Raw genomic sequence first — 20,927 nt, forward strand, 5'->3', positions numbered from 1 at the left:
GGGAACAGGCTCCTGTTCCTTAAACCCAGAAAACAGTGTTGTTGGCTACCAGAGCCCAGCCAGCACCCCTGGCCCTGTTCAGGCCCCGCTCCCCACCTGCCTGTCCCACCGCTGGGGCAGGGCCTGCTGAGACAGGGGCCCAGAAGGCGAGGGCACAGGCTCAAAGGCTCTCACCTGGCCCCGGGGTTTCAGGGCCTCTTCCAGGGGCACCCAGGGCAGGAGCTCCTCCGACTCAACACTAAGCCACCTGCTTCCTTGCTTTTTCCTTCGCAGGTGACTGGGCAGGGTGGTGGTTTAAAAGCAAAAACAAAAATGCCCAAACCACTCCTGAACGTTCACAAAATAGCTAATTCGCCAAACCTTCATTTTTGTCCATTTATTTAGAAAAAAATTAACATGGGCAAATGAGATACCTCAGTGTTACAACAGAGTATAGAAATGTCTAGCAATAGTCAAATAATTTGATCTTTAAATACAAAATAACCACATGAACACCTAATATACAGGTTTCATCTGAATACATATTTATTAGATAAATATTAGAAGTTGTCACATCATCTAACTACATACAGCTTTGCAAGACTAGAAACCACAATTACTTTTTCTGAGCAGTTTAAGGTATGAAATGACTGCATTGTACACGATGTACAAAGACGATGGAGATTTCTGTGGGAGTTACTTCGGGCCGCACGGTGGGTGTGTCTATGTGTGTGTACGTGTGAATCACCTGTGATCATGATATCAAAAATTATACAAAGTATGAATTTGGTTACAATTTTCTTCTGAAATCCCCATTTCTTCTCATTATTTCCATAGCACCCTAAAAATACACAGGTGGCAGGACTAGTACACTGAAGCTAAATAGTACATGTAGGTAAAATAAAAACAAAACAGAACAAGTTCCTTTCCACACGGGGTCAGAGTATATTACATAGTGAGACAGATGCAGAGAGACCTCACGAACGCTAACAACAGGATCTAGTTTTTCACGTTAAGATGGAGTTCCAAGCCTTTTGTTTTGTAAAATAAAAACAATACACATTCCGAGGGAAATGAATGCATCTGTTAGCATGTCTCTATTTCTCATTTACATATGTACACACGTCGCTTGAGTCGCTGCTGCTGACATCTCCCTGCCCGGGTGGGCCAGGCGGAGGGAGCAGACAGGTAGCTCTCTGGGGGTGTAGGGCTTCCGTTAGGGAGAAAGTATTAGACGTTTCTCAAAAAATAAAATGGTTACAGGGAACATGATACATGGGTAAAGCTTCAAACCAAGGAGATGGGGTGATTGCCTGCACGTGGGCCTCCCAGCCGGCCGCCGGCGCCCTGTCTGTCCGTGGAGTGGCAGCTGTGGCCTGGTGCGTGCCTGGCGCGGAGAGGGGCTTGCCGAGGCCTCGTTTTTGCTGAGGTTACTTATGGCTCCAAGTGGTCATCCAAACAGGATCAGGGAAGCATCTCCTGAGCTCAGAATTGCCCTGCTGGGGGAGGCTGCCCCCGGAACCTGCCACCAGCTGGGGCTTTCCCAGCCCCGGGGGGCCTTCATGCCTCCCTCGCTCCCTGGCCTGGCCCCCAAATCGCTCTGGAAGAGTTCGACCCAGAGGGCGGCCTTCGGCACCTCGGTTCAGGAAGGCTCTTTGCTGAACTTGCTGGTGGGGGCCCGGGCTTCCCCAGAGAGGGCGGAGGAGGCCTGGAGCCCGGCTGTGGGAGCAGTGCCCTCCTGCACTAGGAAGCTGTGGGCAGGTCAGCTGAGCAGAGCAGGGACACCCCGACAAGAACCAGAACGAACTCCAGGCCTCTCTGGGGAAAAGTACACGGCTGGAAGCAGGAACTTCTAGGGAAGGTGTCTGTAAGTCTGTCTGGGGCGGAACATTCCCACACGCCCGACCCACCTGCCTACCAGCCGGGGCTATGGGCACTGGGCAAGGACGGCCGCGTGCTCCCTGGTGCGTCTTGTCCCACCAGCCTGGGCCTGGCTCTCCCAGTGGGCAGCCTGGTCTCTAACTCACGGCACAGCCACCTCTGCGCTTCGTCCCTTCATCAGTACAAATAGCCCTGGTTGCTTTTTTGTTTTTGTGGTTTTTTTTTTAAAAAAAGGACTCGGTCTTTGTCGTTGAGTCAAGGCATTTTAAAAACACCAGCAAAGGCTATAACCAGGTCATGAAAATGCTAAAGATTATCAAAGACAATACTAAAATATTCACAAAGATATTTACAAAAGCAATTCTTAAAATAATCGATTTGCATACTGAACACCACACTTTTTGAAAAAACCTCAACAACGGGACAAAGGAAACAAGGTGGGAGCGGACAACGGCAGCTTTCCTTCCGGAAACCTTGTGCTGGCCGCTGGTAGTGACTGGAAATCGACAGCTAGGCCCGTCCCGGCCAGAGGCAGAGGAGTGCTGGGACCACCCGCCCCGCCCCGCCCCGCCCCAGGGAGCCGGAGACTGAGAACACAGGTGGACAGGAGAGCGGGAGGCCCCAGGCAGCAGCAGGGAGGGCGCAGCGAATTTACAGACGTGACACAAGTGAGCCGCCGGCCCAGCAGCGTCCCAGGCCGTGCGGTGGAGGGAGCAGAGCACACACAGCTACCTGGAGACTCAGAGCAGTCGGCCGAGTGGGAGGGAAAACCAGAGGCTGCTTCTGTCCGAACCAGCAGGAGTGTGGGGTGAGCTTTCGACGGCAGAGGGACACAGAGGGGAGCAGTGGCAGCCAAGTGCGGTGCCTGAGGCAGCCATGCTAACACCCTTGATGCTTGTGGGCGCACCCCAGCACACACAGCAGCCTCGGACATCGGCAGCCAGACAGCGGGGGCTGGGGATACCGATGCCGGGTTCCTGCTGCTAAGCCTGCACACACCCGAGCCAGCGTCTCCCGTGCCTGTCCACCATCCCACCTTGCCGTCTGCGGGGGACAAAGGGGAATCAGTAGAGAGGGAAGTGGGTGTCCCACATAACAGTCTGGGAGAGGTGGGAGAGGAGCAGGAGGGCGGACACAGCACACATGGGAGAATCGGTCTGCTTGCTGTCCAAGTCCAATGTTCTCTTCTCCAGATGACTTTGTAGCTTTAGGCTGTTGTTCAAAAACAGGAGTGGCTTGGAGCAGTTTTAAGTTGCCGTTCCTACTGACCACCTGGCAGCATTCCCCCGCCCCCAACTAAGGGCACAATAATTTCCGCTGGGCACTCGCTCTCTGCCCTCCTAGGCCCGAGCCCAAAGGTCGTGGAGCCACCTGCTGTGCTGTCCTGGCTCTGAGGAGGCCCTGACCCTCTCCCCACCAGCCCCCAAGCAGGAACGGCACACCCTCTCTCAAACACAGGATCGTGTCCTCCTTCTCTGCTTGCTGAGACAGAGTGTCTACAGGGTATCTTGGCTAGAGGTCAGGGGTCGAGTGGCAACCGTGGCCCCTCCGTGAGTGGGCTTTCCCAGAGGCTTGTGCTTTTCTGTGGTGGGTGACGGTGGTGGGCGGGCTGTTCTCCCTGCAGCCGACTGTCACTGCTCCCCAGGGCTCGGCCGCCTGGGTCTGGGGGCTTCTTTTGGGCTCAGTCACAGAAGGAGGCTCTGGGCCAGGAAGCAGGGAGGCAGGGTTACAGTTTGGAAACTGGAAGAACCTGGCGGCCACTGGAGGTCGTGGGGGTCAGCACACGGAGGGACCAGGAAGCTGTCGGGTGTCCTCTCACCGCGCTCCCATCGTCAGGGTCATCTTCCGGCCGGCTCCGGGCACCGGCCCCAGACCACAGCCTTCACAGGGCACCCTCCGCCCCTCCGCTCTGAGGCCACGGCAGGGGGGAGGGTCTGAGGACTCGGCTCCCAGCGGGAAAGTGTGTGGGACGACGGGAGGGAGCGGAGTGGGGAGGGGTGGCCCCGGTGGAGGGCGGCCTTCAGTTGTTCTCAAAGAGAGACAGGAGGTCATCGTTACTATTGCTCGGCAGGTCGGGGGGGTCCAGGTACGAGAGGAGCTCGTCGGGATTTGTGAGTTCTGGCAGGAGCTGGAGGAGAAATACAGAAGCCAGATGAGGTGCCGGCGGAGGGGCTGGTGAGGGACACGGGGCATCCCCATGCCCGTTCCCTTGCCTGCCTGCCTCCCAGGGTCCTGGCCCGACAGGGGCAACGAGCCGCGCTAGCTGTCCCCAAACGCCCGTGGCCACGTGTGGTCGGGCACCCACGCTCGCTTCAAGCCCACCAGCTGGGAAGGCCCTGGCGGGGCGAGGCTTCCTCGCAGCAGACCCTCTGGCCCTGGCACCTGCCCCAAGGACCTGCAGGTCCAGTGGCCTCCCAGCGGAACCCAAGTGCATAGAGGCGGTTCCTGCAGCTCCTGCTGCCCGGATCCCTTGCTCTCAGGAGCTCTCCGCTCCTTGGCAGGCCCCTGGCGGGCTGGCAGCACGGCCCTGGGCAGAGGCTGCAGGCTTCCTATCCTCTACCCTGAGGCCCTTGGAGTCTTCCTGTCACAGGGGGGCCTCGCGAATCTAAGGCACCCCCTGGCCTGCTTGGTGGAGGAGAGCTGGCAGAGCCCCGTGACCGCACAGCGAGGGCACCCATTCACCCCAGACTGACACTGCGGGGCCACAGGTGATGGGGCTGGGACTGCAGGGCAGGAGGGCTCAGGAGAGGGCAGGCCTCCTTCCTGGAAAGCTAGAGCCTGGGGCTGGGGAGGGAGGGCAAGTTCTGCGGGCTTCCTGTCTCGCCCTGGCCCGCCCCCAGCATTCCGAGCATCTCCTCCCATCTTTCAGGCCGTCCAGCTCTCAGGCGGGAGACTGAGTCTCAGCCTCCCACGTCCGCCTCAGCAGCCCCCGTGACCGGAGGCTGGCCCCTCGCACCCCGTCCAGGGGCCTGTCTCAGAGTGAGCGATGGAGCAAGCAGAAGCAAGGGCATGGATAACACACGGACAAGAAACTGGAGACAGACACACACCAGTGAGACAGAGGGGCTGTCATTCCAGCCCCTCCCCTGCCCCGACCAGAGAGTGTGGCAGACACGGAGATGGCAAACTCAATGTGGGCGGAGAGGGGAGGAGGGGAGGGGGAGAAGGGCAGGAGCCTCCTACGCTGCCTCCAGACCGGGCCCAGAGGGACTCTGTGAGGGCCTGGGGAAGGTGGAGTGAGGCTGGGCTGCAGGGGGCGAGGGGCAGGGGCTGGGAGGGCAGGGGAGGGGACCCTTGGACCCTCAGTGAGGCTTCCCCATGGTGGGGGTTCCTGGTTTTGAAGCCAGGGGAGACAAGCTGCCTGGGCCCACACACCACCCACCCAGCCCCTCACAGCTACACCTCCTCCACCCGGGCCTTGGGCCTCAACACCCAGCCCTGCTCTTTGGGCAGGTCTCGGGCGCCAGGCCTAGCCCCAGGCCAAGGCAAGTGGGGACCCCAACTTACATCCAGCGAAGGCTCCGGCATGTCGGATGCTCCCTGCGCTCCGGCCTGACCCTCTAAGGCTGAGGAGGGGTTAAAGGTCAGGTCGCTGTGTGGATGGTTGCTGGGAGCGGCCTGTGGCGGTTGCCGGGGAGGCTGGGAAGGAGGAGGAGGAGCCCCACTGTGATGTAATGGAGGCCCTGACTGGCTGCTGGGGTGTGGGACGTGCAAACCTTGTTGTATGGAGGGATGGGGCTGGTCAGAACTGCCAGCGTGTGGCATCTGTGGAGGAGGAGAGAGCAGGAGAAAAGAGAGGTGAGGTGACGAGGCACAGCGACGGATGCCTGGAGAAATGAGAACCAAACAAAACCAGGAAAACAACACACCCCCAAAACAGAGCCACCCCCTACAAAGCTGAATGCTGCTCTTGTTTTTGTTTTTGTTTTTTTTGCAGAGAAACAAACAAAATCCTCCCCCAGAAGTGCCAGTTGGGGAGGTTGTGGAGGGCAAAATGGGGAAGGGGCGTCTGAGGCTGTGGGTCCAGGAGGGAGGTGGCCAGGGGCTCGGAGACAAGCAGACAGCGCCTCCCAGCCTGGACTCCACCACAATGAACAACAGCGAGGGCAGGATGGACAAGCACAGTGGGCAGGTTCCCAGGGCGTGGGTGGGAGGTGCTGCTGGCAGCATGGTGCGGGCGCCAAGGGCCGGGGGAGGAGAGCAGACGCGGACAGACAGCATGGGGCAGGCGTGCAGCTCATGGGTCTGTGCCCCCCAAGTGGGCACACAGGTTTCCTCCAGGAGCCTCGGTACTGGCCCTGCCTGGTGCCCTGGGGCAGGGAGAACTGAGCCTCAGTCGAAGGAGCCGAGTGGGGCCTCCCAGACTCTTCCTCCTGCACCCACCTACTGCTGTACCCCGGGGCGCTACAGGAGGCAGGCACCTCCCCCCTCCAGGGCACCACGGCTTGCCCAGGGGCCGCCTTGCTAAGGTGGAGGTGGGTGGTGCCTCTCTGACAGGTGAACTAGAGGACCCTCTTTCTCCCGTGGGCATACGCCCTGAACATGGGCGCTGTGGGTGGGCAGGGGAGGTGGTGCGTGGGGCTTAAACTTTACTGCTGGTCTGTTGTCCCCCATCCTTCAGAGCTTGGGTCTGGAAGAGAAAGTCTGAGTCCAGTCCTCCCCCTCCCCCAGCATACCTACAGGCCCTCGGCCCACGCGCACTGCCAGTGAGGGGAGTGCACGGACTCACCAGGGCAGCCTGGTGAGCAAATGTCTCCTTGGTCTTTGGTACGTCCTCCCCTCCCCACCTTTTGGGTCACACGAAGCATTCCTTTTTCCCTTTGTGGGTTTGAAAATGGCAGCCACACCTTCCCTGATCTTCTCTAGACTAGTTCCTCTTCCGGTTCTCTCTTGCTGTGGGCTGGCCTCTGCCCTTGGCCCAGGTGGCCCCTCGGAGCAGTGTCCCGTCAGCCGGGGCCCTGAGATCGGGGCCCAGGGCACCGAGTGTGGGGTACACATACGGTGAGAAGGACCAGGAGGACCGGAGGGATAGGGCCAGCTTCTGACTCTCACTCATGCCTGTGGATGCCCCACAGGGCACATTCTGGGGGGCAGGAGGGGCTCCATACTCCTGGGGCATCCCAGCCCAGGACAGTCTCCAGATGTGCTGACACAGCTGTTCCCTGTGGCCCTGACATTCTGCTGGAGTCAGGGGCAGGTGCTCTCTGGACCTGCTGACAATACCCGTCGACCTGCCACCTGGCTGAAGCCCTCCCGGCAGTCCCTGTGCACAGGGGACTCCTGGCCAGCCGTGTGCTCAGCTGAGGCAGGCTGCCCTGGCGGGGCAGGTGTGGGGGGCGTTCATCTGTAACTGCACCACCCCACCCCACCTTGCACCGCTGCACTGCTGTACTTCTGGGTCCAGTTGCCATCTACAGAGAGCCCAGAAATGGGGAAGGACAGTGCATATTTGGGGAGCCTCCTGGGGGACCGTGAAGTCAACTCATAGGCTTAGATCCCCGAGGAACCAGACGCAGGGCTAACAAGGCAAGAGAAAGCCCCGCTGGACACAGGCAAACGACATCTGCTGCCATTTGCCAGCGCTGGGGATTGTGAGGCTCCGATGTGCAGCATGTGAGAGTCGGGGGGTATGGGGCGCTGGGGACTGTGAGGGCCCCGATGTGCAGCATGTGAGAGTCGGGGGGGGGGGCGGTGCTGGGGACTGTGAGGGCTCTGGATGTGCAGCACTGAAAGTCGGGGGGTGTGGGGTGCTGGGGATTGTGAGGGCTCTGGATATGCAGCACTGAAAGTTGGGGGGTGTGGTGTGGTGGGGATTGTGAGGACTCTGGATATGCAGCACTGAAAGTCGGGGGGTATGGGGTGCTGGCCACGGAATGCTGAGGTCCTGGGGGGGCAGGACTGGGAAAGGACCCCAGAAGTAGGGAGCCCCACAGGGCAGAAAGTACCTAGCCGAAGCCCTAAGAAAGCAGCTATTTCTGACCTGGCATTCGGGGATCCTGCAGGAAAGCTGCTACAGCGCCCCTCACCCAGATTCCTGGTTCTGCCCCTGCGCTAACCATCGGGTGGCTCTGGCCCCAGGACGGCCCGCTCTCGGTGGCAGGGCCACCTCCATGTCATGTGTGTGGGACACAGCCCAGCCCAGAGGCCCCTTCCTTCCAGGCCACGTGACGAAGGGCCTGAATGGCGCCTTTCGGTGTATGACGACCCAACCTGCTGCCAAACAGGACCCCTCTGTGGGAGTCCTGGCCCTTCCCTCCTGCCCTGTGGCCCAGGACCCCCTGCTGGGCCTCACCAGCCTCCTCCCACTCCTCCCCTCTCAGGAGCAGCCAGAATCCCTGAAGCCTCAGCCTTCGGCCCTCGGGCTTCCTCCAAACCTCGACTGTTCTTGTCCACTCAGGCCCTGCCAGGACTTGGCTCCATTAGTGCAAGGCCCGCGTCTGTCCCGCTTCCATCAGGTACAAGGCCCAGGCCGGGCCCAGGCTAAGGAAACGCTTGCTAAATCGAGTGGAAGCATCTAGTGCTCACTGGCCTCCCACCTCTGCCGCCAGGGCCACGGGGCGGGAGGCCTCTGGGTGGCAATGGACACCTTGCCCGCAAGGGCTTTCTCAGGAGCGCAGGGATGTGTGACAGGTAAAATGGGACAGGAGTGAATGCGCCCGGAGAAGCAGATTTCCCGGCATTTCTTTTTGCAGGAGGTTGTGATACCCCAAGGATTCAGACCCCTGGGGAGTAAGTGCCTGGGTTTGGGACAGAATTCTACATGGCCGGGACTACAGTAAGATAATGTAAGAGTGGGTGTAAGTAGGGGAGAGAGGGAGGGAGTGGCATGTGGGGATGTGTACAGTGAGGTTGTAGATGGGGTGTGCATGTGTGTGAGGCTGTAAATGGGGTGTGCATGTGTGTGAGGCTGTAGATGGGGTGTGCATGTGTGTGAGGCTGTACATGGGGTGTGCATGTGTGTGAGGCTGTAGATGGGGTGTGCATGTGTGTGAGGCTGTAAATGGGGTGTGTGTGTGTGTGAGGCTGTACATGGGGTGTGTATGTGTGTGAGGCTGTAAATGGGGTGTGCATGTGTGTGAGGCTGTACATGGGGTGTGCATGTGTGTGAGGCTGTAGATGGGGTGTGCATGTGTGTGAGGCTGTAAATGGGGTGTGTGTGTGTGTGAGGCTGTACATGGGGTGTGTATGTGTGTGAGGCTGTAAATGGGGTGTGTATGTGTGTGAGGCTGTAAATGGGGTGTGCATGTGTGTGAGGCTGTACATGGGGTGTGCATGTGTGTGTGCAGGGAGGAGCCTGAAGCTTCCATCTCCTGAGCCTGTGTCCTGGGTGAAACAGGTCCAAGGGTGCCGATGGGCTACGACCCAGCCCAGATAGTCTCTCACTCCTTCCTGAGCCTCAAACCCAATTCTCAGCCCTCCCCTTGGCCTGGGAGGAACGAAGCAAACACTAGAAGGTCCTGGGGGAGCCGTCTGCCTGTCAGTCCCACGTGGAGGTGGGGGCTGGGAGGTGGGATGAGGAAGCGGTACTCACAGTTTCCTGCATGGGGTGGCTGAGGGGCTTCTCCAGGGCAGCCATGTTGTTGGGCATGTCTGGCGGGTGGGAGAGCTGGGGGGGGCCATGCATGAAGTCGTTCATGGACGTCCCACCGGGATTCCCATGGGGGAAGTCAAAGTTGCCGTGGCCCTGGTAGTTGTTGCCTGGGGGGAACAATGGGCAGGGTCACGGGAGGGAAGACAGCACCCCTGGGTTGCAGGCGGCGTGTAAATTAAGAATCAAGTCCTGTCCTTTGAGGCCCGAGCTGGCTCCTGCAGCCTCAGCATCCGGGCTGTGCCATGGGCAGCCATGCGACCTCGTCCAGTGGGCCTCAGCCCCAGGGCCTGTGCTGCTCTACGGTTAGGAGCGGCGGAGTGGGAGGAAGGGGGGCCTGGTCCCTGTGGGCAGGGGACACGGAGTGAGGCCACGTCTCAGGCCTCTGCAGGATATGCCGAGCTAGCCCCTGGACCTGCTTCCCCCGCGCTGCCACAGGGCTGCACCTCATGGCTGGGACGACCATCCCAGAGCGGGTCAGATCTGCCAAGTTCACAAAGAAAACTGCGTCAGAATCCAGATGACACCATTAGAAGCCAGCTGTCTGGCCTCCCGGCTGCTGTGCCCAGCACGTGGCCTTGGCGAGGTCAGATCAGCACCCGGGGAAGCTGGGCCTTGGCCTGCTGCGGACACGTGCTGTGGGACACTGCTGGGTGGGCTAGCCTTCCGGGCCTGCATCACCCAGGAGCTCTGTGGACCTAAGAGCAGGGTCCTAGGAGGGAGCTGCTGCCCCGTGTCCGAGGGGGCGGGTACTTTCTAGAAATGGCCATACGGTGAAGCTTGGTCTGGGCACCAGAGAGCACGAGGTCAGTGATGGTGACCTTGGTAGCCCAAGCTGGAGCTCCAAACCCTGGGACTCTGCCGCTGGCAGGGTGGCAGCATGCAGAGACAGGGACAATAATATAGACGTCACTGAGAGGGGGGGCGGGGGCAGAGAACTCCACGTGAGAGTATTCTGCTGGTCCCACTGAGCACTGAGGCTGGGGAAAGGGTGGCAGTGTGCCCCCAGCAAAGCAGGCTCGGGAGCCCCGGGCTTGGCACCTGCCTGCCTGGAGTCAGGAGCAGGCCAGGCAGAGTGGGTGGGAGAGGCCGGAGGCTGGCTCCTGGGGCAGCTCTTCACTCAGGCTTCCCAGCTGGGCGCCAACCACAGGGCTGGATGGAACAGGCAGCTGGACTAAGGTGGGAGGTGCATGGGCTGCCGCACCCCCAAGTCCAGTGATGTGGGATTGTCCTGGGGGGCGTATGCCACCTCTGCCTCTTCACAACGCCCCACCCCCCACCCCCCTTCTGCCACCATCAGAAAAGAGGTCCTTTGCCCCCGCTGGGACCCCGGTGCTGCCCTCCTTGTCTGGCGTCACCCACCTTGGTTGCTGTAGTCGTTGGAGTTGTTGGCCCCAGGCGGCGGCGGGAGTGGGTAGGGGGATGGGCCAGGGCCCAGGGCTGCGATCATCTCCATGACGTTGGGCATGATCATCTGGCTGGGACTCATGGTCTTGAACCGCTTGGAGGGGATGCCGTCAGGGTCATCCTTAATGTGCAGGTCCGACTTGATGGGCACTGGCCGCCAGCTGCACGTGGGGTCGATGGTGACCTCTTCGAACTCGGAGCTGGGGGAGGAGGGGGCAGAGCTGAGGCTGCAGGGGCCTGAGCTGGGACCGGAGGTGTCCTTGCCCAGGTCCCCTGCCCCAGGCCTGTGACAGAGGTATGGAGTTTTTACAGCATGTGAGAGAGAGGGAGACGGAGGCTAGGAAAAGTAAGTGGCCGGGCACCAGGCAGCTGGCCCCACCCAGGAAGTGGCTGCTGGGGGCACTGTCAGCTTCCTACCCTGGCTGAGTTTGGTCCTTTCTGGAAAGTGCATTTGCCCCCAGGTACAGGAGCCACAGAGGCAAAGTCAGAGGAAGGTGAGAGATGGGGTAAGGGTGTCGGGGATGTTGACATGCTCACCCCCCCAATCCAGGCTGCCATCCCCGTCCCCTGCCCCCCGCGCCCCTCGCTGGGAGCCACTTACTGTTGGATGGCATTCAGGATGCCCCACATGTACTGATCCACCTCCAGGCCCTCCAGCAGAGCAGTTTTACTGGAAAAGGAGAGAAAAGGCTTGGCGGTGCCCCTGGACCCTAAGGGGTGGGCGCGCAGCCCATCCCGCCCACTGTGTCAACCACACCCTGTCCCCGCTGCTGGTTATGCTGCAGGCACTGCCAGGAGGCGGCCCTGTGACCGCTTGCCACAAGGGGAGTATGACTATGCACAGCTCCTGTCATCCGAGCCTCTGCTGTAGGTGGGTTCTCGCTGGCTCTTAGGGCCGGCGGAGGTGCTGGACCCCAAAGAGCAGGGCCGGGAGGCTGAGGAGCTCCACTGGGGTGGGTGTCACTCACTTGCACACAGGACACCGCCAGGTCCCTCTCTCACAATTCAGCTGCAGGTATGATTCCAGGTCAAAGCACTGCAGAGGCCGACAGACAGACAGACAGACAGAAGAGGTCAGGACTCTCAGAAACTGCTTTGATGAAATGCTACTGCTTCCGAGACCCTATGAAGGCCTCCCACCAGGGAGGGATACATGGTAGAGAGATGCAGGGCTGGCTGGTGGGTGAGGTTACTTTTCTGTCCCCGCACACCTCTGCCCAGGCCCCCTCACACCACCCTGTGCCTATATCCTTCCTGGTTCCCCCGCAGCTGCCCCTCACTGGTCGTGCCCTTAACTGCCCCTCTTGCTGAGGCTGGGGGCAGCATGGACTCCAGTCTCCCACCCGCCCAGCCCAGGTACTGAGGACACACATGGTCCAGTGTGTGTCAAATAAGTGACCAGGTGTCCATCTTGCTCACATCGTTCTCCCATAGGAAGCCCTGGGAGGGTGAGTGGGAGGGTGGGGCTGAGAGGGCAGCTGGCCCGGCCTGAAGCCTATTCTCCTCCTGCCCACCCTGCAGGCCACACCCGGCTCCTCCCGGACGGCTTCCCACACCGTCTTCTAGGATTCCTTCCCTGAGCAGCCCCAGGACAGTGAACCCCGCCACCCCGGGCTGCCCGCATCTGCACAGCGTCTGCTGTAGCCACCCGGACTGTGACGGTCACTCATTTCCTGAGCACCTGCTCGGGCAAGGCCCTGGAACACAGCAGTGACCGGGCAGAGGCGTCCCTGCCTCAGCTCCTGAACCAGCCGGGGCTGTATGGGCGGGATTTCCAGCTGGCACCTGCCATCTGCCGGGGCAGGAACAGCCTAAATCCAGTTCTGCAGCCTCCTGGCCCCAGCCCTGAGCACGCAGATGCTCCAAGAGTAAATGATGGCTGACGTGGTGGAATCACTGCTGGTGGCTACTGTGGCCTTCAGAGGTCCGGGGCAGGCCCTGCGGCCCCATGCTCCCCCCTCACCGCCCCGGCCAGACACCAGCGGCTCTGCGAACGGCTCACCTGGACGTGCTTGCAGTCGTGACCTCGAGCAGGCAGCTGGATGCGCCGGAATGTGATGGGGCACTTCAGAGACACTTTGATGGCCGTCTGCTCCACGCCGTCTTCCCCATTGAGGGTTGTGTTGCCCGACGAGGCTGCCACGCTGCTGAAGTTCCGCTTGACTGTGGGGTGGGAGGCACAGGTGGGTGAGGAGGGCAGTCCCTGCTCCCCACACCCCTCCCCACTTCCTCAAGCAGCTGAAACACTGGTTCTCTGCCCTCCCCGACACTGGGAGGCTCTGTGAATAACTAACTAGCCAAGGGAGCTCAGCCTGCCGGGCACCCCCGGCGCCCCGCACTCTGCAACGGCAGCCCCACGTTCGACACGCGTGGAGTGCGCGTGCACCTGGAGGGACCGCGCCAGTGCCCCAGGCTCCGCAGAACAAGCCCCGCCTTCCTAAGAAGGGGACTTTCTGCAACACTTGCAGAAACCCCGTCTGGCACTTCTCCACTGATTTTCTGGGTCAGCGGAGCCTCCTCAGGCGCTTCTGCACTTAATTCTGTGAGTGTGGAAACGAGAATGGACAACGGACTGCCCAGCGGGGTTCTTGGGAGCAGGCGGTAACATGCAGCATAATCACAGGGAGGAGCAGCAGGGCACCTCCCCGCATGGCGCCCCCAGAACGGTCACCTGGGGACTCCTCCAAAGGGACAGACTCTGAGACAAGTCGTTTTGTCTACAGTTAGGCGTGAGCTGTCGGGGCCTCCCTCCCAGTGAAGATGCCTCCCTTCTCCTGGTCTTCCCATCCTTCCAGGTGCTCACCTCCTCTAGGCAGCCCACCTGGCCTGCCTGCACCACAGGACAGGCTTGTGTTCATCAACCTCACATCCTGTGATGTGCACCCGGTGGGTCAGGATTCCCACCGGGTCCTACAGTTCCCTGCTCATTGGATCATCGCCATGGCCCCGGAGGAGGGCAGGAGCCAGGGCTGGGGTGTGGTGTCAAGGAGCACTCAGGGCCCCGGGGTGTCGCACACGGAACCAAAGGTCCCCGATGGGCCGAGCCTGGGAGGCTGGGGTCTGGCGCGCACTCACTTTTGGTGATGCAGTGCTCAGCGGGCAGGAGGCGCTTCTTGAGGAGGCCTTGCAGCACGGAGCGCACGGACGGCCGGTGGACCAGCTGCAGCACGAAGAGGTGGGACTGCGAGGAAGAGTGATGCTTGGGCCTGTCCCACGGCCCTCATGGCCCACCCACCTGTAGCCTCTTCGGCTGCCCCTGTACCCGAGGCCCCTAGGAGGCCACGTCCATAGTGACACACTTCAGGAGCAGGTGCCCCGAGACCTGGGGGAGAAAGCCCTCAAGGGCCAGGACGTGTCCTTGGACCTGGGAGTCAAGGGACCAGGTCACTGCCTGGGAGCAGCTGCCTCTGCTCTAAGCCAACAAGGCTATGACAGACACTGAGGCGCCCTGGGATGGGTCGGGGGACACTGGGCATCAGGACTGGAGCCTGCCTCACTTCCCAGCCCTGCCCACCACTGACCGCCCTCCTCCCCCTGCATCCTCCACCCTTTCTGCCCGAGAGTGTCCCTGTACGTTTCTGGGGTGTGCTCCTCAAAGACCACTTCAGTGGCTGTGGGGATAGGGCACGAAGACCCAAGGACAAGGCTGAGAAGGGGGGTCGAGGCCCCTGGCTCCCTGCGCTGTGCCCAGCGCTCCCCCACACTCACGCAGCAGCAGGCCGTGACGGTGATCTGGATGGTGTTGCGGCCTGGCTGGCACACGTGCTTGAGGTGCAGGGGCTTGTGGGAGGTCTTGTTGTCGCCGCGCTCGATGGTGAGGGGCGTGGCGTTCACGCTGACCTGCACCGAGGCCGGCCAGTTGGTGTTCATCTGCCGGTCCTCGTGGTGGTAGCACTTGAACTGCAGCTCCAGGTCAGACCTGGGGGAGGGGCGGGGTGGGGTGACGCGGGGCTCAGGTCGGCTCTGCCAGGGGGCTGCCCGTGGCCTCCATGACACCTCGCCAGGCCATGCATCCCGAACTCAGTACAGCCCCATGTGTCATGCAGACCGTATCCTTGGCCTCAACTGCTCCCCCAGCCTCCCCAAGCTCTCCTCTCTCACCCTGGATATTCCCGCTGCCCTCACCTCCAATCAAAACCCATCCCAACAACCCAGTTCCCCCCATAAGTCCACATACCCATTCACTCCAGCCACCCCTCCACCCCAGCCATGATCTCCAGCCCTATAAGGGCCATGCCTCCCCCCCCCAGCTCCCCCCACCCCAACCCCCCGGACAGGAACAGAGGAACTAAAAGACACTAATTTGACAAGACCAGCCGAAAGGCTGATTATGCCCATTGCAAGGCTCCTGTTGTGTGGGAGAAGCACCCAGGCCAGGATGGGGTCTGGCTCAGGCCCCCTGAGTGGGACTTGAAGACACATCACTAAAAGGAGACACATCACAAAACCAGCAGTGACCATATACACATGAAACCCAGCAGGGCTACAGGAAACCTCGTAGACAAGGGCACTCATGGGTAAGGAGGGGTGGGTGAGCAGGGCCCCTGCACCAGGGTCTCTCCACCTTCCTGCTGAGCACCTGAGCCGCATGCCCTCACGGCCACCCAGCTGTCTCTAGCCCTCACTGCAGCCTGCTCGAGGTGGCAGGTGTGTGCATGCACCATCTCAGACCATCTCCTGCCTCGGAAGTGCTCAGTGGGCAGCTGAGTGGCCCTGGTCACAGGCATGGCATGGAATCGAGTCCTGCCTTAGAAGGAAGGACTGAGGGTGCAGGCACCACCAGGTTCTGGCATCCAAGAGACCCAGGCCCATGTCCCAGCTCCGCCCCGTGCCAGCTGTGAGAACCCCCCAAGCTAATCCGCTTCTCTGGCCTCCGTTTCCTCATTGTTAACCGGGTAAGCACTGCCTACTCCAAAGGTCAAAGATCAGGCATGGAAGGCAGGGAACACAGGACCTGGCCCAGCAGGGACCTCCAGCCGCTCAGACGCCTGCCCTGGTGTCTGAGCAGCAGCCCCGCCAGGTGGCAGCCCCGCCAGGTGGCAGCCCCGCCGTCTGCAAGTCTTGTTCGTTCTGCCCCACCCAGCCCTGTTCTCACTCCAGCTTCTCTCTCCACATTCCTGCTCTGGCCACAAGGAGCCGCTCTCAAGTTCCTCTTGCCAGCTCAGGGCCTCTGCCCTTAACACCCTGCGCTCAGCCTGTAGGTCTGGGAAGCCGTCCCTGACCACTCTCTTGGGACTGGGGTGAGTGACAGCTCTCTTCCCTCAGGCCACATGGGAAGGTTGCTTGTCTGTCTCTCCTGTACCTGCAGGTTCCCCACGACATCCCCAGGGCCTTGTGCACGGAGGGCCCAGTCAATGTTGCTGGACAGGTGAAGGTGGCAGGCTCATGTCACCCCCAGGGTCTTCCCCACCCAGCCTGGGCCCTCCCCACCCAGCCTGGCCTGTGCCCCCGCCCTGAACTCACCTCCACATCAGCGTCTGGTGGACTGTGGGCCGCAGGTGAAAGACATGGTTGCTGACGGCCAGGTTGTGCTCGAGGCGGAAGGGCTCCAGCACCACGCCATCCCGCACGGGGAACGTGAGCCGCAGCTCGTCATTGTGGGTGGCTGGTTGGGGGAGGAGCCGATGAGCCACAGGCCTCTGGCCGCCACGGGCGCACAGAAGTGTGGGCTCCGGGGCGTGGGGGGGCTCATTCACCCCCATCACACGCCCCCTGGGCTGCATGCTCAGAGGAACACACAGTGTGGGTGCAAACAGGGCCACAGACGCTGGGCTGTGTGCTCCACTATACACCAGCGAGCCCATCCCTTCTCCCAGGCTACCAGGCCCCATCCCGGCCATCCCTGTCTCCTCCTCCCCCCACAGGCTCCCTGCTCTGGGAGCCCTGGCTTCCTCTCCCAGCCCCTTCCCAGCTGCTCCTCCCCCAGCCTCAGGTGGTAGGCAGGTGATGAGGGTGCTGGCAGGTGGAGGGTGCTGGCAGCTGAACCTCACCTCAGATTTCCCTTCTGGGTGTGGCTTTCAAGCCCTCCTGCCCTTTCTACATGCCCAGTCCCCAAAAGCATCCTCCAAGCCCCTGGTTCCTGGCCTGACACAGGCAGGGAGAGTGGGGCGCTCACCTGGGGGTGGTGGCAGAGCACTCATATTTGGCTTGATGTCAGGTGGGAAGGGTGGCTTAACATCTTGGCTGGGGGACAGGTAAGGGGGGATGCTGCTCCCAGGGGTCATGGGGGGTGTGGGATTCCCTGGAACAGGCGAGTGGGGGTAATTTGCCACAGGAACTGGCCTGGGAGGCTGGAAGGAAAGAGAAACCACACATAGGTTATGGGGTCACAGAGAGAGAAGGGTCCATGGCTGTGGACATACACCCCACCCAACCCAGGTCCTAGGCTATGGGCCCTGCTCCCCTGAGGAAGGAGAGCCCCTGGAAAAACTACTCCCTCCTTCTTGGCTGCACCCAGGCTTCTGACCCCATCAGAAAACAGGTAGGAGGTGCAGGGCCCCCCAGCCCATTTGACCAATGGGGACCCAGGCCCTGGGTGATGGGGACTTGTCTGATGTAACCCCGGGAGGAAAGAGCTGGGTCAAGCCTAGGGTTCCTGCTCCCACATCATGACTCTGGGCCAGCCCACTGGGGTCTGCAGCATCATAGGGCAGTGGCTCCCCAGGAGCCCCTCTCCCTTTCTCTCTTAGTCCCCACCTTGCTTTCTTCCAGGACCGGCCAGGGCCACCCATATCCCCCCCCCCCCCCCCCCCCAGCCCCGCCACCCGAAGTTGCGGATTCTCTGGCCAGGCACGTGTGCCCTAGAGCAGATGACCTGAGAGCGCACCCCATCGCCAGGCCCCCCTCACATTCGGAGGCACTCGGGGCATAGTTCCTAAGACAAAAACTACGCACCCTATTGACGTTCCCTTGGCTGTAGTTACTGTAGCTGCTTCCCGAGAAGGTGTTATTCTGTCCATTAAACTGCTCTGGCTGTGAAAGCAAGATCAAGAGCGCGTGAGTGGAGAGAAAGCCGCTCTCCCTCCTGCAATGAAATCTGCCGGGAGTACAGGGGTGCTGAAGAGGCCCCCCGTGCTGGTTGGGGAGCAGAGGGGGTAGAGCAGCTCACCCCCTGGGGGCAGCGTTCCCCTTCTCTCTGTCCACAGTTACTAACTTAGCAAAAGAGCTTACAAACACGATTGTGCCGAAGTTGGAGCAAAAATAGTAATGCCACAAGGCAGGTGGCCTTGTCAGTTGACATAATTCCTTGGCAAATACATGTAAGCTATTTCCAGAGTCTTCTAATCCCAAAGAAGGAAGACACTATGTGCCCGAAGACATTCATCGTAGTATCATTTCAAAAGCGAAAAGTCGGAAAAACCCAATGTCCACCAGAAAGGAAGGATAAATACGGCAGCTACCTCCGGGGAATGCGAGGCGGCCAGCGCAAGTGGAACCACGGGACACCGAGGCAACAAGTGGCATGCTCATGATCTCCTGTCAGAGATTAAAACATTGCACCACGCCCTGGCCGGTTTGGCTCAGTGGATAGAGCGTCGGCCTGAGGACGGATGGGTCCCGGGTTCCATTCCGGTCAAGGGCACGCACCTTGCTCGCAGTCTCTTGGCCCTGGTTGGGGGCATACGGGAGGCAACCAACTGATGTATCTCTCTCACATCAGTGTGTCTGTCTCTTCCTCTCTCTCTAAAAATCAATGGAAAAAATACCCTCGGGTGAGGATTAAAAAAAAAAATCACAGCCACAACAACTCTACACCATGTTGGACATGCACATGGAGAAACAAGGTTTTGATGAAATGTTAATGAATTCAGGGTGCTTTCCCTTTAAAAGATGTATTTCCTTTATTGTTATTATCTTGGGTGTGCTGCAAGTAGTCAAAAGAGAAGGAAAACCATCCTCTGAGCCCGTGAGGAGAAGAACCAAGAGAAGTTAGCCTGGCCTCTGGTCACTACATGCAGAGCTCCGGGCAAGGACACGTCCTGGTGACTTCAGGGGACACCCACACCTCGAAGACATGGTGGGGTGGGGGTGGGGGGGGGACTCACCTTGTAATACTGCCCCATGTTGACCGTGGGGGGCGGGTACTGCCCGGTGCTCGGCTGGCTGGGCATCCTTTGCCCGGGGTAGTTGGGCGAGGTGAGCGGCCGCGGGGGGTTGGGGGTGGGGTACTGGCCTGGCTGTGTGGGGAACTGGCTGTTTGGTCCGTATTGCTGGTTTCCATAGTTGGGCTGTGGCAGCAGAGAAAGCGGGAACCCGTCAGTGTCTGGGAGCTGAGCTGCTGGCTGGGCTGCCAGGACCGCCCACCTCTCTCCACCCTTGTCCCTGCCGTTTCCCACCCTCGGAATCCCTCCCACCTGGAAAGGGAGGTGGAGCCGATGAGCTTGGGGCGCTTCTTGCCCGGACACGCGGGGACATTACATTCTGTCCATCTGGCCCTGAGCCGTCTTTTTCAAAGCACCGGGCCCTCTGAACTCTGGGGGTACGGCTAAAGCCTCTCGTTAACACCACTGTGTGGGGGCTTGATTCTACAGCCCCCTTGGGCGTCTCTCTCCTGGTGCTTGGTATGTGACGGGCACACAGACCACAGGCTGTGCCTCCGGGAGGTGACCCACCCTGCATCTGAGGCTGTCGGAGGGCAATGTCCCCACACCCCACACCGTGTGGAACACTGTTCAGTTCTGGGCCATCCGTGCAGAAGTCAGGAGACCAGGGTGGTGAAGGGCTAAGAAAACCCTCTCAGGGGAGCCACTTGGGAGAGGAGGGGAGAGGAGAGGAGAGGAGAAGAGAGGAGAGGAGAGGAGAGGAGAGAAGAAGAGAGAGCTCCAGAGAGGGGGAGGGACAGGCAGGGGCACGGTCCTCGGAGAGCTACGAGGTGCACATGCCACTTCTGCCCATGCTGGCCTCCACCCGCCAGTCCCCTTCCCATCAGTAAGATCAAGTGGCCCAGCCATTATGTCCTGCAGAGCCACTGCTTTCTCCTCCCCTGGTGCTGAAACCCCTTGTCCATTCATCGTCTCTCTTGCCCTCTGGCCTCGGAGACGCTCTGTCCCAGGGCCTGGCACAAAACAGGCCCTCAATAAACACTCGCTCAAGGACCGAAGGAAGGACCGGATAAAGCACAGAGGTGGGAGGCGTCTGCAGTGCTGAGGAACTCTAACTCCGTGCTGCGAACGTGGCTCTGCGACAGCGAGGTCCCCACCACCTCCCTGGAGGCTGCGTCTGCCCCCCAGGCTGGAGAAGGGATCCTGTACGGGACAGGGGCCCTGACTCAGCCCCACCCCAGGAGCCCAGCAGTTCACAGACTCTGGGGGGTGCCAGTCAAGCTGATGTCAGCTTCCCGGACAGGGCCAGCCTGTGCTAGCTGTGCCACCCAGTGCCACAGCCCAGAGTCAGGTACTTTGCACCGGGTCACCCCAGCGTTCTAGGGAGAAGATGATCTAGTGAAAAGAATCAAGAGCCTCTGGTGGGCCCTGCTGCGGCAGGACAGCAGGGAACGGGGCACTGGGGCAGGCGCTGGGCCGATGTCAGGCTGACGACCAGGAAGCCCCAGCCTTTTCCAGGGACAGCTCCTTGGGTACCAGCAGCCCTGCTGTCCGGGCTACGGAGGCCCCTGTGGCCCAGGCAGTAGGGATGACAGGAGTTTGAGCACAGAGAGTGCTGAGAGGGCTGAGCATGGGAGTGAGGCCAACAGCGCGAGGTCCCCTGAGAACAGCCAAGATCTTGGGGGCCAACTGCCTCCTCTGGCCCCTTCCTGAACTGGTGCCAACCTGAAGGCATGTCAGGGCCTGGCCCAGGCTCCTGGGTGTTTTTGGAGATCCCTGACCCCTCCCCGAGGACTCAGGACAGCTCACCAGTGGCCCAGCCACCTGCTAGCCCAAGCTAAGGTGGACGCCGAGGAACCCCACGGACCTTGAAGGGACTTACGGCCTTAGGGCTTTAAACTCACTGTGAGCCCCGGCTGAAGGCCAGAGTTCCGAGACAAAGGGGTGAAGCTGACCTGGGAATGGGCACACAAGCCGAGCGCTGGGGAGACGCTCGGAAGGCCTCTGTCCAGGGGAGGCATCAAGGCAGG

General features: G+C 60.6%; 1 protein-coding gene across 1 annotated transcript in view; it reads right to left on the reverse strand.

The window, feature by feature from the left end:
* Positions 1-2,103: 2,103 nt before the first annotated feature.
* The window catches only part of ZMIZ1 (zinc finger MIZ-type containing 1), a gene marked incomplete at its 5' end in the record, with an annotated part of 100,050 nt that continues 81,226 nt past the window's right edge, over positions 2,104-20,927 (reverse strand). The window contains 13 exons of the mRNA XM_081104557.1: positions 2,104-3,988; positions 5,368-5,625; positions 9,392-9,558; positions 10,811-11,055; positions 11,457-11,525; positions 11,824-11,891; positions 12,858-13,018; positions 13,931-14,036; positions 14,564-14,774; positions 16,319-16,460; positions 16,971-17,145; positions 17,750-17,827; positions 18,901-19,083. Coding sequence (XP_080960683.1) covers positions 3,881-3,988; positions 5,368-5,625; positions 9,392-9,558; positions 10,811-11,055; positions 11,457-11,525; positions 11,824-11,891; positions 12,858-13,018; positions 13,931-14,036; positions 14,564-14,774; positions 16,319-16,460; positions 16,971-17,145; positions 17,750-17,827; positions 18,901-19,083 — 1,971 coding nt within the window. The 3' untranslated portion in view covers positions 2,104-3,880. The remainder of the gene's footprint in view (positions 3,989-5,367; positions 5,626-9,391; positions 9,559-10,810; positions 11,056-11,456; positions 11,526-11,823; positions 11,892-12,857; positions 13,019-13,930; positions 14,037-14,563; positions 14,775-16,318; positions 16,461-16,970; positions 17,146-17,749; positions 17,828-18,900; positions 19,084-20,927) is intronic.

Source organism: Myotis nattereri (assembly GCF_964212035.1).
Source record: "Myotis nattereri genome assembly, chromosome: 13".
Classification (NCBI taxonomy): Eukaryota; Metazoa; Chordata; class Mammalia; order Chiroptera; family Vespertilionidae; genus Myotis; species Myotis nattereri.